This window comes from Xiphophorus hellerii, chromosome 3 (genome assembly GCF_003331165.1).
Source record: "Xiphophorus hellerii strain 12219 chromosome 3, Xiphophorus_hellerii-4.1, whole genome shotgun sequence".
Lineage (NCBI taxonomy): Eukaryota > Metazoa > Chordata > Actinopteri > Cyprinodontiformes > Poeciliidae > Xiphophorus > Xiphophorus hellerii.
This window is the reverse complement of record NC_045674.1, coordinates 22,212,805-22,232,747: the sequence shown is the minus strand read 5'-3', so window position 1 is coordinate 22,232,747 and position 19,943 is coordinate 22,212,805. Positions and strand designations below refer to the sequence as shown.

General features: G+C 36.7%; 1 protein-coding gene across 1 annotated transcript; it reads left to right on the top strand.

Moving 5' to 3' along the window:
- The first annotated feature begins 2,064 nt into the window (after positions 1-2,064).
- Positions 2,065-19,943, top strand: slc6a3 (solute carrier family 6 member 3). The gene is made up of 16 exons (XM_032559541.1): positions 2,065-2,435; positions 3,177-3,294; positions 3,746-3,950; positions 5,202-5,333; positions 8,103-8,319; positions 9,704-9,842; positions 10,054-10,188; positions 11,706-11,809; positions 12,501-12,625; positions 13,262-13,374; positions 14,026-14,154; positions 14,363-14,462; positions 16,684-16,784; positions 16,992-17,159; positions 17,297-17,368; positions 17,501-19,943. The coding sequence occupies exons 2-16, from the start codon at positions 3,238-3,240 to the stop codon at positions 17,522-17,524; spliced, it is 1,821 nt and encodes a 606-aa protein (XP_032415432.1). The 5' UTR covers positions 2,065-2,435; positions 3,177-3,237; the 3' UTR covers positions 17,525-19,943.

Here is a 19,943-nt window from a genome sequence, read left to right as displayed (position 1 = left end):
TTAGGGATTAGTGGCCAATTGATCAACTTGATTGGCTTGCATACAAGAAACTGTCATTGTGGATACGACGGGTCTTAAATCCTTCCGTGGCGCGAGAGCTGATTGTGTTATTTGATGTCCTGATCCTGTTTTGGTTGAGCTGGAAACGGGAGAGGCCTGGATGTTGGGAATTATTGTGTTTAAGCCGCTGAACATGACACATAATGAAATTTATGGTTCTGCAAGGCATGTTGGTTGGTCACTGAGTTGGAGGAAGTGGAGACCAAGGCAAAAAGAGGAAATGGCTTTATACCAGGTGGCGTTATGTTGACGGTTACTTTTTCCATTGCTTAAATTTGCAAAGTAAAATTTCTTAAAATGCTTTTTATTTGTTCCGAGTATTGAGATGATTAGCCTCTTAAACACAAACCTTTTTGAAGGTGTGCATTTCAAGTTTTACATGGTAAATGTAAGTGACCTGTACTTATAGCACTTTATCAAGCCTACGAGACCTTGGTGTGCTTAACACTGCATTCAGCCATTCAAGAATATGAAATGGAATACAACTCAGAAAATTATTTCAGTGATTTAATTTAAAGTGAAACTTAGATTCATTATAGGAAATTAAGTAATTGAAGATTTTTTTTTTCCCGTTCATGTTAATAAATAGTTACATTTCTCAGGAAATTATCTTATCATCTGACCTACAACACTTGTTGGTGCTTGTCCACTGTGTTTTATTAAATCCACACTCAGCTCAGCCATTTGCACATGCTTCTATCTACTAACAAACCGTATTTTGGCACCTGTCCACACTGCCAAAAGTGCCAATACCAGGTTTAATTATCTTGATATAAATGTATCTGATTTGCTAGCAGACTCAAAACCCCCGCAAAGAGTAACGGGAAGACAAGAAAAATCAGACCCAGCAATGCATAGTCTGAATTCCCCTATAGCTCAGAGAATAGACATTAAAATATAATTTTTAGTTTAGAATTTACTGGGTGATTTGGCACCAAAACACATCAAACACTTCTTGCCATTCTATCAACTCTCCAGGCCACTCATGTCTTCAAATCTACTCTGCATTAACCAGAATCAAAACCAAACGTAGAGCAGCAGCATCCCGTTTTTATGCTTCACTACTCTGGGACAAACTTTTAATTTGATTCAAAAATACTTTTTAAAACTTCAAGAAAACTGCAAAAAGCACCGTTTTATTTATAAAAGACTAAAAGAAATCTGGGCTGCTTCAGCATTCCTGCTGTTTTTCAGCAGGGCTGTGGATGTGAAGGACATAAAAATACACAAATATCTGACATTACATCAGTATATACTGTAAACATCAAATCAAGGCTAAACCCCATTTGTTTAGAGTTGCTTTCTATTAATAATAACTAGAACATATTTGCCACTGCAAAGTAATGTTTGTTTTTGCTCATTTTGTTGTTCTATTTTCCTCCTGATCATATTAACACTTTAAATGGCCTTATTGTCGAAAATGTGTCATGCATATAAAATTGCTTCGCCTAGCTTTTCTTACATCCTGCCTAACATTTCAACAGAATTTGGTGTTTTTATTAGTTGCGATAGTCGTCAAAATGAAGAGAAACAACACATATATCTGTGTTTGACAAATCTACGAAATAAGAGTTTCACATATTGAAACTAACTTCTTAACTAAATTAAGTTTTTGATGGCATTTACATCAACTTGGCTCCTGTTGGCATAAATCCCTTTCACTGTAAAACCAGGAAAGTGCCTTAAGTCAGATGTGACTAAATCCCAGCACCGTTTCAAGCCCCCGACTTGAGTTTTGCTCTTGCTCTTCCTCCCATTAGGCCAAAAAAGAATGAACCACGATCCTCACGGGTCACTTATGTTGACGTCGTGTGTTAATGTCTGCACACAAGTCTTAAAGCTTTTACCAGTCAGATGTATAATACAGATAAGAGACGAGTAAATGCTCACATCAGGTAAGAAGATGCAGTGATGGGCGTGAGAGCAGCAGGAACGAATGAAGCTCATGTGAGGGCAGAGGGAGGGAGGAGAGTGACGGTGATGGGGGAGTGTTGTTGATTGTTCCTCATATTTCAAGAGAGGTCCCGCAGACAGATCTCCATATAAGACCACGGGGTGCTCTGATCTCTGTGTCTTGCCACCAGCAACCAGGAGGGTGGGAGACATTTCCACAGCTCATCAGATTCCCAGTTCTTCTCATTTTATATATATATATATAAATATATATTCTCAGTCTTAATCCTCTTCGCATTTCTTTCAGCCAATGTTGATTTGTGCTTTTGCTTAAATTTTGAAATCCTGGTCTTGGTCTAACTTATCGGAGAAGGTCTGCGCAAAGATGGTCACCATCAATCTGCACCAGACTGAATAGCATAAACACCGGAATTAAATCCTCCAAGTTTGGCAACTGGTGGAGATTTGCCATTTTTGAAAAGGTAAGTGATTTGCTTTAGTAAAGTTATTCGTTTGAAAATGTGTTTTGTCTTTTGGTTGCAATATGCAGCTGTAATCAGCATAGTTTTGAAAGAAAAGTTAAGGTACACCTCATTGTATTTTGCAATTTTGACAAATCCTGATTAATACAACTTCAAGAAAAATGACATAAGCAATTTAAAAAGCAGATTACATTTTTTTGAAAACACACTAGTTAAAAACAATATCTTGATGCCTGATTTACCCCTTTTTAATTTTTTACAAAAAAAAAAAAAAACACTGTATGTTGGGATATTTCTGGTAAACATCATGCTGAGAGACTGTGGTCCAGACATGTGTACAAAATGGCCTTCATGAAGTGATAACCTTTTCAAAAATCTCCTCTACCTCCTCTTGTCACTCTCAGTCCAGACCCCTTCAGTCCATGTTGTTTTTCTCCATCCTCTGTTCACTCTACGTTCAATTCAAACCGTATCATATGTTGGATTAATGCTATGGATTTGCCCACAACACAGTTGACTTTAAATGTTGGACATTTTACTAACATTCATACTTAGACGTGATGTTATTTCAAACCAGTGAAACGCTTATCTTTCAATTTCATCCATTGTGACTTGACGGCAGCAGTGTGCTGCATCTCAGGGGAAGCTCTCTAAGTTGGTATCATTAGCCTGATTTCTTGTAAAGGGAATAATTAATCTCTCTTTTTTTGTGTGTATTTTCTGTGTCATTCTGCGTTCAAGACTCGTCAGCTACACCTATACTTCCTTTTGCTCTTCCTACTGGCACCTCACAGCTGAAGTGATGTCCTCTCTTGCAGCATCAGAAAAATCCTCTCCGAACGCCGTGGGTCCCAAAGAGGTAAGGACACAAGTGAGGGATAGTTTTAATGAGGGTAAATGGGAAATATTTTATTGAACTACTGATATATTTTTAAAAGTTTTATTCATTAATTCCTGGTATTATTTTTTAGTCTGTATCAATGTTTGTAAGTTGCGGGTGAAATTACTAAAACCTTTGGCTGGTGCATGTGCTGGAGGTGAGAGGCACCATCTGTTATGCGTGGGAAATCCAGGAAGGAGATTGAAACTGGCTCAGCAAACGCAAACGCATTTCCATGTGTCAGTGTACGTCTGCATGATCTCGTCTCTTGTAGATCTACATTGAACATAGATGTTGCATTTGAGAAGTACACACCTGGGGGAGGGGGGGCATGTCTTAGAGCTGTTTCTTTACTCACTTTTTGAAAAATCTACTTCATGTTTTTTTTTTTTTGTAAAATGTAAACTTATGACAAAGCCTGGTCCCTCAGGTGGAGCTGATCCTTGTAAAGGAGCAGAACGGGGTCCAGTTCACCTCCACCACCTTAGTAGCTCCGGCCCAGACTATCCCCTCTGGGGAGGAGGAAAGAGAGACCTGGGGAAAGAAAATCGACTTCCTCCTGTCTGTGATCGGATTTGCCGTGGATCTTGCGAATGTCTGGAGATTCCCCTACCTTTGCTACAAAAACGGAGGAGGTGAGGAAAAAAAGGCCAAAGGCTGCCTTTGGTGCAAGGACGGAAGTTAAAAAGATGCAGAGTTATATTATTTATTTTGCCTTGCACAAGTCCTATGGGCTTGTCCATGATGACTGGCGTTTGTATATATATATATTTTTTTTATCCACGCATTTGCTGAGATCAAACTAGGAGGAAAAACAGCACAGCTGCTCTGCATAGATTAGCTCTAACAATCAGTGTCACTAATTATGGCTGTTTAACATAGAGCTGTCATTATGCTTAGAGGCTGTACATGGTGCTGTGGCTAAAAATGAAATGGTATTCTAGCCATGTTAAGGGCTGACATATAGCATGTACCATAGCCTAGCTGCACATTGAGAAACGTACTGTTATATTTGATTTTAACCAAACTGACCAAATAAGAAAAATAGAAACACTTTTTGAAAATTATATTCAGATTTTAAGCATTTAGTCCCATACTTTGGCAATGCAGCTGGCATTTTCAGGCGTTAAGTAATAGTTTTACTGTCAATCAAATAGACAAAATAAAAATAAATATAAAACAGTCTTGTCAACAAAATGAATGACATTTTCTTATGTAGAAATTAGTATGACTCATTTATTTAAGTCTCAACTATTTTGTATGTTGTTGTCAAAATATTACATTTTTCTTTGTCATGTGTCATGATATTGATGTAAAATTACCCTATTTGATAGAACCTTATGTACAGAATATTTATGAGCTGCTGTATGAACAAATTGGTTGGATTTATTTCGGTATAAATAGATCCAACCAATTTGCAGTTGCAAGTTTTTGCACCATACCTTACAACCAGATCATATTCATATTTTTATTTTTTTTTTCTAATAATACTCTGCTTATGTGTCCACTAAGAAAATAGCCTAACGTTATTTTAATGTTCTTTTTTTTTAAAAGGTTTTTGAAAGTTTAGTGAGATTATTGTGTGCTTTATAAATTGCCAAGACACACACATACATTTATTATACAAGCATCAGTTGAAGAACAAACTTTATAAACTCCTAGTATTGTGATTTATTTAGGTGCTTTTTAATAGGGACAGACAGCACTCCTTTATGACAGTGTGTGGATTTGATGTTGGTGTGATGTAATTAGATGTCTTCAATGCCATTCCATGACTGTGCTTCCTTTACATGATAAATAAATAAATGCATATATATATATATATATATATATATATATATATATATATATATATATATATATATATATATATTGGTTTTGTGCAGGAGCCTTCCTGGTCCCGTACCTGTTCTTTATGGTGATAGCAGGGATGCCTCTTTTCTACATGGAACTGGCTCTTGGGCAGTACAACAGAGAGGGAGCAGCGGGCGTCTGGAAGATTTGTCCCATCTTTAAAGGTAAGACGGAAACATCACCATCCAAATTTATTGATCTCTCAAGCAAAGATTGTTGCAGGAAAAATGTGTTTATATATATATATATATGTGTGTTCTACAATCATATATTATCTTGAATGCAGATTTATTTAAAAAGACATGGGTAGCATCACTTTAAAAATGTTAGAAGGTGATGATAATACTTAAAAAAAGGACTTCTGTGTTTGGTCACTCTCCTCAGAATTAAATGGTCATTACTTTAACTTCAGATTTCAGATTAAATTACCCAGACACCATAATGTCCTCAGCTGAACTATCATCCCCGTGTTAATCTAAGTGATCTCTTCCAAAGTTTTCTATTCAAAACCTTGGTCTTAAAGTAAAAGAAAAAAAATGAACACTCAATTTAAATTTCAAATCCTTTTCTCACTCTTGTTGGTGCAGGAACATTTGCACTTGCACAATAAAAATGTTTGCAATTATGTTTTCTTTTTTGTCTTCCTGTATCTCCATTTGCCTGCATTCTTATTTGACAACCCCTCTTGAAATCTGCATCTTTTGCTTTCTGTGTGTGCCCACATGCCTGCCTGTCCACATGCCAGTCTCTTTTGTCCGCCTGTCTCCTCGTTGAGCAGCGACAGGCATTATTTATCCCCCAGAACATCAGGTTCTGTTGCCACTCAGATGGAAAGCAAATGAAAATTGGGCTTTTAGACTCTTTCCATGATTGTCCAATCGGGGTGATGCTGGCTGACACGCTCTCTCCCTGAGTACTTTTCAACACATCGTTAAGCAAAGCACAGTTTTAGGAGAATGCCAATTCAAACATACACTAATGGAGACGCAAACATTTGGACCCATTTTTGTTTTTGATCCCAGTCATAGGTTGAAAATAATAATAATAATAATGTTCGTGGTTTTGTGCTCTTTATACGCCTTTATCTCTGTTCAGTCTCTTGTAGTTTCAATCTTATTCATTTTCAGGAAGTTTTCTTTCGCAATTTGAAGAAAATGATCTAAATTTAAGTTTCAGTTCTTTGCTTTGTATTCAGTTGTGCTTGGGAAATAAAATACTAGCGGAGCATTTGTTGCTTCACAGTGTTCGGTTTCCTGTCTCGTATTACTAAATGTTTCCCACAGTGTGCATGATTCTATCTACAGTATGTTTGTCTAAGAGTGTGGGCCCCCTGTCAGAGACCACACTGTGTATGTTGACGTTCTAATAACACGCTTCTCTCGCTGCAGGGGGATAACAGTAATTATTCAAATGCACGTACGCATGCCCGTATTGACAGTAATTATTCTGATCAGCAAGCTGGTTTCCTCTCAGGATCAATGCGTTTGAAGAAAAGACGTGAAAACCGGTGATTGAGAGATAGCATGGCATCACGCGGTGCTAATAAGAGGGTTCGCTCTGTGGACAAATATCACATCCACGTTACAAAGATATCAATAAACTCCAGTTGTGGTCGGGCTTCTTAGCAAAGGTCAAAAATTAACTGCAGCCTTAGAAGACTGGACACTGCTTCAGATTTAGGAAAAGGGCAGATGTGCTGATAATTAAGGCATAAAGCGTTTGTCTTTAAAAGTTCAGTTTTTAGTTTTTGTTCTAGACCGCAGGCATATTTTACAGATGAATATATGCTCACAGAAAGGCAAAAGTTGTTGTTTTTATGCTGTGAAATCTATTTTCAAGCATTAGTGTAAGATATGACAAGAAAAAAAATTTAAAATGTCAAAAGTTTTTGGAAAAGCAAATATAATGCTAGTTTAATTTGTTGTAGTGAATATGCTTTGTCCTGCATCACACAGTAATGGCAGCAGAATGTATTTTCTGCACATGGTAGAAATAGCAGCTCAGAAATATATAGATAGTCTATAAAACAGCCTGATTTAAAATAGTTTGCAAGTTCAGTGGGATGACAGCTTTTTTTTTCTCTCATGCAGTTAAAAGCTGGTATTTAAATATCCATCCATCACATTCAAAAATAGTCGATAAAGCAGACTTGATTTGTGAATACAATGGAGATACAAACAAAACACACACAATTCCTGTCTTTTTGTGTCCATTACACACAAAAAGCCTGATTTTTGTGTGTAATGGGGTCCCTTGGAGATATTTATACATCTGTAAGGTTCAGTCCTCCACACGTAACTCTAGATTCTGTTCATTAACATTTTAGAGTTGGTTACAAGTGTGACTGAACCTTTCTATCAACAAGTAATCCGTTTGTATGAACCCTGCTAGTAATGCCTTTCTGCAATTCTAATTCTTAATTTAATATCTTCTTGAAAAAGTTAAGTGTACTTATTATAAAACAATCTACAAAACATTTATTAACTTTATAGAATACATTTCAAGAAGCTTACTCCTACCTGGATGTCTAAAATAAACTTCATAGGAACATTTAAGAACTTATATTCCTTTTGGCTACTGGGAGATCTTTAAAGAGATAATTAGTTATACAACATTATTTTTAACTGGATCAGAGTAAAGGGGCTCAATATAAATAGTAATGTAAAATTTTTTACTAATCCCGAATTGGATTACATTTTGTTAGCTAGCCATGAGAGGTTGAGCAGATAAAGCCTTTCTTCTGTCTACATCTCCCAGAATGCTATGCGGTTCTGGATTGTAATTCAGTGAATATTCTATATATTGAAAGTTCTATCAGATGTATTATCTATTGATATTGACCATGTGTTTATTGCAATGTGTTTTTAAATCTATGATTTGTTGTCTAGCCATATTCTATATAATGAGTGTAATGTCATTTCTGTCCCCTGCAGGTGTTGGCTTCACAGTGATTCTCATTTCCCTTTATGTTGGTTTCTACTATAATGTCATCATCTCCTGGGCGCTGTTTTACCTCTTCTCCTCATTCACCCGCGAGCTGCCATGGGTCCACTGCAACAACACCTGGAACAGCCCAAACTGCTCAGACTGGGCCGACAACAGCTCCATCGGTGACATTTACAAAGCCACACCTGCTCAGGAGTACTTTGAGTAAGTTTAGTTGACCTCCGGATCTAATTTGTTGGATTCAAACATATTTTCCCTCCCTTAAACCTAACTAAACTTAAGAGTTTACTGACAGTCAGTATCTGCGATGGATTGGCGACCCTGTCCAGGGTGTCCACCTCTTGCCCATCGGCCGCTGAAGCTAGTCACCAGCAGCCCTTGCGACCCCATAAGGATATGGATAAACGTGTTGGACAATGAATGGACAATAGTTAGCGTACTCAGAGGACAACGTCATGTACTATATTCTGAAGTTTTAGTTAGCTGATATTGCCTCCTTCATTTTAAAACTAAGCAGGTGTCCTTTGTTTCAGCTTGTTGGATAATGGAATGGATGGATGATAGTCAGTGTTACCAGAGGACAACGTCACATATGATATCCTGAAGTTTTATTTAGCTGATATTACCTCCTTCATTATAAAGCTGAGCAGGTGTCCTCTGTTTCAGCTTGTAGGGGGTCGTTCTGTTGTGACAGTCAAAGCTCTTCATCCCTGATAGCTGTGTGTGAAGTGGCAGTGTGCTATTTTCACTGAGCCACCTGCAAACAATTTGACCACAACAGCTCAATAAGTGGTATTAGTCTCTCTTTTAACGTTTATGTTGATTGAAGACTTAAACCAAAGTATAAAACATATTATGTCAAAATGCATACTTCCAGGTGATGTGTGTAATACGGCGGTGTACGATCAAGTGTGAGTGTACACCATAAAATCTGTTACTTCCACAAGTAGGTAATGCATTGATGTTTCAGCATACATTATTCATAGAATGCCTGATTTTTTTTTTTTTAACAACTGGTCAATTTATGCTGTCTGCACAAATATCCTTTAGTATTATGTGATCTATTGTTCAGCGATGAAGCTCACTTGGTGAGCTATCGAATCCAGACATTGGTTTGTTTAGGTATTGGTATTCTGCACTGTTGCATTGAATTTCTCTCAGCACCTGTTAGAAAATAAAATCTGAGTTCTCAACACATTCAAGAATTTACTCAGAATCTAAATTTAATTAAACATAACTTTGTTAGAAAACAACAGTTAGTTTTACTCATGCCTGTATATCTTGTCTGACCCTTATTCAGTCCCCAAAATAGTCAAATGTTGTATTAGTTGGTGGATGGTGATAATTTCCAATAATTTGATTTCTGCTTAACATTTTAGTAAAAAATTACAAAAAAAAAAAAGCCGCCCCCACAAAATCAGGTTATATGTTGGGTAGTAGCCCTAAACATTTGTCATTTTAGCAGAAGAAACCTCTTCCATTTAGAGACATTTAGGATTTCTGCAGTGTGAACTATTTTCAAGACATGATATACAGCTGGTGACTCTGGGAGCGGTCATGTTCCTAAACTGGATGTTTCGTTTCCCAGACGAGCGGTCCTCCATATTCAAGACAGTAATGGTATTGGTGACCTTGGACGTCCACGCTGGCAGTTGACTTCCTGTTTGGCTGTTGTGATTATTCTGCTCTACTTTAGTCTCTGGAAGGGAGTCAAGACTTCAGGCAAGGTAGGACATACGGCACACATTGGTAAAATAAAAGAAACATGGAAATGTTTCCAGCCATCTTGAGTCTGGAATTTATAAAATTGTGAAACTAAGGACCTAAAAGCTTTATTACTCTTAGTTAAATGTTTGTGTGCCAGCTTTTATTTGGACTGTCTGTAAAGGTTTGGGTTATCCGCAAGTGATGAGCATGTATGTCATGTGACTCTTTAAGGTTGTGTGGATCACGGCCACCATGCCCTATGTGGTCCTGACTGTGCTCCTGCTCCGTGGAGTAACTCTGCCTGGAGCCATCGATGGCATTAAAGCCTACCTCTCTGTCGACTTCCTGAGACTTTGCGATGCCAAGGTGAGTCCAGACAGATCAGCAGACGGATACAACGGAGATTAGAAGGGGAAGCTATGTGGGGAGGACAGTGGCGACTGAGAGCTCCACTGAAGGAATGCTTTGACATTTTCATGTTTTGCCTGTTTATTTTTGTTTTCTCTAGCACAAACCTACAACTTGGCAAGAAGTTTGAAATCTGAGAAAGTATTACATGTTCTATAAACACCAGCTTGAACTTTCTAAGATAGAGTGCCAACTCACTTTTGGTACAGCTAATTAAGCTATTTTGCACAAACAATCACAGAAAATCTTAGAAAAGTCAAACCTTTTTTGTGAGAATTTATTGGGGTGAGGATTGGGTGGATAAAATCCCAATTGGCACATGTAAAAGTTTCATACTTTTCATTCTTTATGTTGGTCAGAGTGTCTAGCAACTTGTATCATGAATTCTTTAAAGCAATCTCTTAAAATCTGGTGACGTCTGCTAGACAAGTGAAAATTGTTAGTGTACAATCATCTGGATCCCCATACCTCAATACTACAGTAAAGAAAGAAACAGTGGAAGGAGACATAGTCTAAGGTCAATCTTTCCTTATACTTTATGCCGAAAAAGCCACAGGTAGCATCAGAATGTACAAACTACTGGCAGCAGTGGTACAAATAATTGCACCACCTCTGACTTGGATCAAAACAGTTTTTTATTTACATGGAATCCCCCTTCTACTTAAAAAAGGCGCTTATTGATATTCCTCATTTTTTACTGTGAGAATTTGTTCCCTTAATTAAAAATTCACTTATTTTATTACTTTTTACACAACTTTATCAGAGGTGCCAACATTAGTCTGTACACTTACTATAGAAAGTAGGTGTACAGACTAATGTTGTAGCTATTTGAAGTTACATAAAGTGAAAGACGATGTTCAGTGGTAAGAGATACAAGGCACAGAGTATTTTACAACAATTAGACAATAATTCTAACTCTATATTAGTGTTGGTACATATATTGTTTTACAATGACAAACTTCCTGCTATACATTTTCAAGTTGTGTGTAAAATATGCAGTTCTTTCTGGAAATTCACCTGTTTATTTTAGATAATTGAATATTTATTGGAAATTCACAAAGTACCGTAGTTTTTTCCTTGCCTGCTGTGAACCAATCTGACATGACATTATATTGACTCACACAGGCAACCAATGAACGCCTTAACAGCACTACTGAATTTGTATTAGTTTTGCTTTAACGGACTGGCTATTCACTAATTTTAGGTGTCATGGAGCTTAAAAAGCAAACATGCAAGACCAAGATTGAGGAACCTTGATGGAGAGACACCGAGAAATTTATGGGAGCAATTGGCGAATTAGATTAAATAGATGCATGGAGCAGCAATTTGCAAAATTACCCCCTGTATTCACATGTGTCTTTCATCTACTGCTGTTGAATGAGTTTCCTGCAATTATCTCAAATAATGGCTTTTTTCCTCTCCTGCACCTTTTGTTTGCCGCTTCATACGAGTGTGCTTGTTCTTTCGCTCCCCAGGTCTGGATTGAGGCTGCAACACAGATCTGTTTCTCACTGGGTGTGGGGTTTGGTGTGCTAATTGCATTTTCCAGCTACAACAAATTCAGCAACAACTGTTACAGGTATACACACACACACGCACACGCCAACGCACACGCACACACATGCAGTGATAGGCAGGTGGGGGTTCATCAAGGCAGACAGGGGTGGAGAACTTGCCATGCGGTTCAAGCATGCTTGCTGCACCAGTAGGTAAAATAGAATCACCTTTGAAGCTACAAAAAAAGGAATGTTTGACAAGAAGCCATGCGGCTGAAAATTTAACAAGACAAAGTATTAAATTCTTGGAAAATCTGAAAGCAACCAGAAGAAAAGGTTTCATGTCCGCTTTTGGTTTTCTATTGTTTATGATGGCTGACAGACAATATAGTCCAGCTTTAGTATTTGATTGCACCAATGAGCTAACGATGCAGCAAATTATGCATAAATTTTATTCGGAATAATTTTCGAGAATCTTTCTATTAATTTATATTCACTGCTTACCTTTTTCTAGACTTTACAAAAACAACAAAATGGTTGCTTGTCATCTACCAACTTAACAGAATGGCTAGAAAAACAATCAATTTTCTTTTTCTAAATCATTTCTTCAGTTTCATTTTTAAAAGCCATACTCAAAGGGATTATTCTTGGACCCACAGCTGGCATTTTCTTTAACGGATATGATCAGTTTGGTAGGATGTCGCTGTGCTCTGGCTAAAAAACAGTTTTTATACTGTCATTCTGTATAAAATCATTGTGTTTTGTTTCATCCAGGGATGCTATCATAACCAGCTCCATCAACTCTTTGACAAGTTTCTTCTCTGGATTTGTTGTCTTCTCCTTCCTTGGGTACATGTCCCACAAACACAACGTGGCTCTAGATAAAGTCGCTAGAGATGGTATGTTGTTGTGAAGACCTTAACCTTTTAGTTTAATATGCTAATACGATTAGAACATGGAGTCTTCCTTATGATTTTATAATTTCCAAAAGTGCATAATCTGATTTAGTTTTTGGCTATTGTTACTCAATCATGTTTGACATGGACATGTTGTACTGCTGAAATAGGCCACTACCTTGAAGGCGTATTATTTCCATCTTGACTATGTTATGGCTATGTATTCCCATATGCAAAAAAAAATATTTATTATTTATTTTCACACCTTTCTATGAGACCAAACATTCCCCTTTCCAGCTACTTAAGCTTCAATTGGCGGTCCACTACAGTCTCTCCCTTGCGCTTTTGAAATAAATTGATCACTGTAGAACTGAACATCCCTGAAAAAGATGCACTTTTGGTAATGTTGTTGTCCAGTTGCCTGGTCATCACTTTTTGCCGCTTGTCAAACTACATCAAATCTTCATGGTTGTCCTTTTTCAAATGTGAATATTTTTTTTTTCACTTGTTGCTAGTATGTGTGCAACAAAAATATAATCATTGGTCTTCTTCTGTCAGTGGTCATAATGATTTAGCATTATGCTCGATCATTGTATGTGATGTTCTTCTGTTCACTTTTTTGATTTTTCTCTTCGTCAGGTGCTGGTTTAGTGTTTGTCATTTATCCAGAAGCCATTGCAACGTTACCTGGGTCATCAGTGTGGGCGGTGATTTTTTTCATTATGCTGCTGACACTTGGTCTTGACAGTGCAGTGAGTATGCATCCACACACAGAGACACACATTCACATCTCGTATTTGCCAACATTGGTGGTAATTTATTTGCATATTGGTTGGAGATTTGACAATGAGAATTTTGTACCCGATTCCTAACATTTGTTTTTTGTAAAGCTTTGACCTAATAACAATTTGTCTTGAATAATCTTATTATATAAAGATAAAAAATGTTAAAAATATATTTTTTGTTTCTTCTTTTCATAAGCAGAAGCAAAGTTACAATGTGTGTTTGCCTTGCAAGTTATAGTAAAACAAGTTTTTTTTTATTTTTTATTATTGCCATTAGACTAGAAAACACAAGTTCCAGTTTAATAGCTTCTTGCACCTTCATTGGAAACATATAACTTTGAAAATAAGAATCAACATTGCAGAGTGTTTTTCTTTAATATGAATTGGTAATATTATATTATAATATTATAATATTCAGAATTTAGGAAAAGATAAGATTTTTAAGTTTCTGTGCAGCTGCACACTAATCAGCGCCAATTGAGCTAAAAACCCTCACCCTACAATAAAGTAAAAATGACCATTTCCAATTTTTCTAATCTTTTTTGACTCTTAACATTCATGCGAACATCTGCTGTCTGATTCTCTATCACTTTGTGTTTTGTTCTGATTCCTCTGTAGATGGGTGGGATGGAGTCTGTGATCACTGGGCTGATTGATGAATTCAAATTCCTTCACAAACACAGAGAGCTGTTCACCCTGTTTATTGTTGTTTCAACATTTCTCATATCCCTCTTCTGTGTCACAAATGTGAGTTTCATACCAGGAAGACATTTTGCATGACATACTTGTTTGCTTGGTGGTAAATATTCACCTCTGCAATGCTTAAACTCTTAATTACAATCAGTGTCCTTCCAAGAAACAAATATTTGCATATGCAGTTCACCTTGTAAAAAGTGTCTCGCAATGCCAAATAAAACCTACGTGGATTTAATTGTGTTTCTTTTTTCTCTTTCAGGGAGGGATGTATGTGTTTACTCTGCTGGATCACTTTGCAGCCGGAACATCGATTCTCTTTGGAGTGCTTATTGAAGCCATCGGCATTGCTTGGTTCTACGGTGAGAAAGATGAGCTAAAGTAACAAGGAGAGACGCCACTTGATTCATTTTTTTCATGACCAGCAAAGCTGATGCTTTATTAAGGGTCTGAAGAGAAATTGCTTGGTCTGGGTGTTGTGTGCCCCAATACAACATGCCTTTTATTAGATATAAAACAGCTTCAGGTAGAAGGTTATAGCATTGGCCTCTTCAGTTCTGTCCCCACGCTGTGCATACTGTTGGGAAACTGTTTGTGTGGTGCTTATGAAATGAACAGATGGAGAGAGAGTCTGACTTGTGACTGTGTTGCCTCTCAGCTCACTCAGCAGTGGTGAGTCAACAAACAATAAAAATCATTGCTCAGGAACAGGCACTTCCTTTTTCTGTCACCTGCCATAGTCGCCTTAGTCATTGTGGTTATGGCTGAGGTTTGTCCAGTCATTTATTACGCAAACATTCTTGCGGCATTTCATTCGAGTGTTGCCAACAACATTTTGAAGAAATTATTTCCCAATAAATTCTGACATCAAATTAATGACATCTTTATTCTGGTCTATGCTGTGGCACTATTGTTAGCGCAGCTGCATTATACAAATTTGTTGTTCAAATAATTTCCAGTGTGTTTTTTTTGTATGTTCTTCCTTTCCATATGTGTCTGCTGGTAGATATGAGTTCTGCTAGCAGACACAGATGTTCCATTCATTCTAAAAATATGTTTTATTACTGCAACTTCTCTCTTTAAAATGCCTTGGATGAATGGATATCAGAATATTAGAATTTGTCTGTGATATCATTATGAGTAATTTTTTTTTTCTTTCAAAAATATGGTTCAATGGCAGTATGGTTTGGATTTATGGAGCTCATGGTATCATGGTATATACGCTCACATTTTATATCAAATTGTACCACTTCCTACTTCTAAGGACAAATTTAAGAGACCAAATAACCTAGTATGATCATTTTGAAGTGTGGGAAGAAGGCAGGGAACGCAGAGAGAACAGCCACGATGTTTAGCTTTATTCCAAAAACTTTTTAAAATCTAAATCCTTTGTTTAAACAAAGATATATATATATATATATATATATATATATATATATATATATATATATATATATATATATATATTATGTTTTCCTAAAGGTCTCAAATTATTGTTATTATTTTTTTAAATTTGTTTATTTGTTTTCTATAAATTGAAAGAATATGAACAGCCAGAAAGTATTGCGAAAATGTGAAATAATAAGATAAAGACCTGGTAGAACTACTGACGTGAGCCGACTTTCCTCCCCTGTGGCTTCTAACCTAGGAAGTGGGGGGGTGAATAAAGATCTGAGTAGTACCAAGGCCCCAGGCAAAGGGGGTCAGCATATTACCCCAGTTTGCTGGATCTTGACCTTGGCATGCCCAATAAATCATGCCCGAGGCTTCAATGGGCTTTTGCTGGTCTTTTTTATATCCTTATAACTACTGACAGAAACCCTTGACCCTCTGGCTACTGTGGTCTTTCATTCTGCTATCCACTACTTCAGAATTATTTGTTGAACTGAATACCTGGTCGTCAGACTGGATACGCTGTTCTACACTGAGGAATGTTAGGCAACACAGAGAAAAAAATAATTAAAGCATAAAAAGGAATGAGTGAAGGGAATTTGTCTGCCTTTGCACAATTACTTTAAGCACTGCTCAGTTAGTGTTCTTCTATAACTCTTATGCCAGATGTAATACTGGGAATTTCCATAATAATTTTTTTTGCACTATTCTACTTATACTGTACTTTTCTGAATGTCTTCAACTACTAGAGAGATAAAACGAGGGAGGATGCTCTAAACACCCCCTTATAAAAGACACTTTTCATTTGGTATTAAGGTAACTGAGGCAGTTCAAAGCAAAATTTTTGTAACCCATCAATCCAAAAAAAGTTTAATAAGCCATAATCTTATGTTTACACAGATTATCATGTCTAAAATCTATATTTACATGTTGATATGTGAAACCACCTTGACATGCATCAACATCAGTTTCTCAGTCTTTGATGATTTTGAGGTTATTATTACTGAGTGAACTTAAATATCAGCACATTTGGTGTGGTTTATTTTGTTCTGTTTTGTGGAAAATGCTATTCTGTTCCTGCATAAATTTGTTCCTACCATCTTGTTTAACCCGCAGCCCTATCTCACTCCAAGTTCCACCCAAAAGTTTGCATCTTTGTGTGGTAGCATCAAGCATCTTTGTGTGTTTTAGGGGTGGATCGTTTCAGTGATGACATTAAGGAGATGATTGGTCACAGACCAGGAAGGTACTGGAGACTGTGCTGGAAGTTTGTTAGCCCTTGCTTCCTCCTGGTGAGTCCTACCCCCTGTAGGCTTGTGATTTATAACATAAACATGGATGAAGCTTACATTAAATTCTACTGGCTTGTACAAAGACATGCATACAAACTTGTGTTTCTGTTTTTGACCAACAATGCTAATTAGGCCTTTGGTAAATTTTGCTTTTGGAAAGATTCTCCAAAGTCGGGATTTTGTGTTTACACTTTTCTCCGCTTATAGTTTATGGTTGTGATTAGCTTCGCCACGTTCAACCCTCCAAATTACGGCTCCTACATGTTTCCTCAATGGGCAAACCTGGTAGGGTGGTGCCTGGCCATGTCATCAATGACCATGGTTCCACTGTATGCCATCTACAAGCTCTGCACACTTCCAGGAAGGTTTTGTGATGTAAGTCTTCTTAATCAACTTTATACAAAGCAAGCAAAAGATTTTGTTTATCTTTCGCTTGCTTTGGTACTGTGATATGTTTTTGTTTGTGAGGCTTACTGGCTTAAGAACAGGTACTAATCAGTCTTCCCTAACAGCGCCTTGCTTATGCCATCACCCCGGAGACAGAGCATCATCTGGTAGACAACGGAGAGGTTCGGCAGTTCACTGTGAGTGTAACCTTGAGCCTAATTATTATTTTTTTAGCATAAGCTAATCATAAACTAGTTTGCTGTTAGATTTCAGTCATGATTATAGAGTGTTTAACTTTAAGGGCATGCTGCACTTTTTCCCCCCCACAGCTGCATCACTGGTTGGTCGTTTGAGAGCTACAGAAAGAGAAATGGAAGGAGTGAAAGAGAAAGAATGTCAGAGTAGATGCTGGATGCATGCAAAAATAGAAGCCTAAAGAGCTAAAGAGTGAAGACAGCCATGTAAACTGATCACAGGGATTAGGATGCAGAGCTTAAAAGTGCCAAGAAAAAAAAAAAGAGTAAAAAAAAAAATCCACATAAATTGTAGTGTTGTTACATTTTAATAGTGGATGTGTAAAACTGTGCATTGGCCCCTATCTACTGTTTCTCCACAAGCTCGTGAATGGGATTCAGTAAAATAGTTCATTTGATGTTCAGCCTGCTATTTCCGTAAAATGCAAAAAGCCCATGAATGAATAGCATGGAAGTCTTAGCCTGCTGGATATTAGTGTGATGAATCCTCCCCGTGCTTTATAACAGTAGAACATTGTTACTGCAGATGAATGAACACAGAAAGATATTGTGAACATTGTATGATATGTTTAGTGGCACAATTTAGGACACAATATTTTAAAATTGATAATGTTGTAGAGTTGCTACACAAAGCATTAATTCTCTTAAAACAAAGTGCGTTTTATTTTTGATTATTCCTATTCCTGATCGAGATTTAGGACTAAAATCATTGATCTGAAGAATTCCAACTTATTCTATGTTCCTATCAGGACTATGTAATTATTAATTGTAATTCAAAGACTGTTATGATTGCTATAGCCTTGCAGAATTTCACTTGCTTACATCAGAATCGCTTACTTACATACAATGACTTATTTTTTTCAAATACTTATTTTCGAACATTTTCAGTCAATATTCTTTTAGGTGACGCAAAACCCAAATTATATTATAGCAACTGCGACTTTTTTCTTAGCTTTTTTTTAACATCATTTTAAAATATACACATGGACATATTGAAAATGTTATAAAAGGAAACCCCAGAGCCCCCAAAAGGTCACTTTTAATTACATCCAATTCATTTTTACCTGCCTGACAATGACGTTAGCATTTTATTTAAAATGTAAAGAAAGACTCATACAGTCTTACTGTACAAGGCTTCAATATTGCACAGTAATATATAGCTTCTTCTTCCTCTTTTTCACAACAGGGTGTGTCTTTACATCTGGTTGTTTCAGAAATGAGAAGCTTTTCATTGCATTCGAATAGGTAACTCAGACCTATTTGCTAGGTTACATTCAGGTGGTGACGTTTTTTGGGGAGGAGGGTGCTTAGAGAGGACTAGACGAAGAAGTGTTCATCGTCACTGTTTATTACAAAATGTTTCCATTGCTTGCATCTCTGAAAGTGAAGATCAGAACCTGAAGTCACATCTGGTCTAAAGTCACACATAAGAGTAAAAAAAAAAAACCAAATCAAACAAAAATTATCAATGAGATTTTTCAAGTTTTTCAGAATATCTTAAAGATAAATCTGTTTTGTCCTCATTGATTTGTTAATAAGTCGCCAGACAACCAACATTTGACATCCATGTAGTGACCACAGAGGTTGATTGCAAAGATGTTAGCAAAAAAGATATTTATAGCTGTGTGTCATCAGCATAGCAGTGGTAAAATATTTGTGCTGTCTCAGGACAGATCCTCCCAGAACACAAGGAGCAATGCTAACTCTACCAGCTTAAAAATTACCAACAAAACAGAAAACTAGTAAGATAATTGAATCCTTACCACAGATGTCACCTCAAGCACCAAACTGGCAAAACCCACTTTGACCTTTTGAGGGCTCTCTACTCACAGATGATTAATCCTTGATCAACCAAAGAACAGATATTGCTTCCTTAAATGAGATTATTTTTTACTAAGATATTTTCCTCGCAGAGTCAACTGTTACCAAATCACTGCCACTAAATTTGTGTTTGTCCTCCGAGGGCGTTATGTGAAAGTATTGACGGTCACATTTCCTTTGAAAGGCATTTAGCTTTAATTTTGCAGTTTATTCTGTATTCTAAGACTGTTTTCAAAAGTGTTTTTTTAATGAAATTGCAAATTATCACTGTATCATATAATAAATAAAATTGTTCAAAAGAATATATATGTTTAAGCAAAGTACATGTAAAACTTGGGGACTTGCACTGAACTATAAGAAAGTGACAAAGACGAAGAATATACAAATATATATATATATATATATATATATATATATATATATATTCAGAAAATAGATATTAAAGAGAACTATATGAAAATCCATATTTGTTTTTCTTTTTGAGTTCTTTTGGTTCCATTACAAACCCATTCCCCAATAGGTAAGCAATCATTTCTTTTTCCCACTTATGATACATGTAACACACTGAAGGGTTATTTTTGTCCCAAGTTGTATGCATGTGCTGCTGTACTGTGCCCGGTGATGTTTCTGACTGTATGATTTTGTTTTGTACTGTCAAATTGAAGTATAACAATAAAATTGTTACTTTAAAACATAA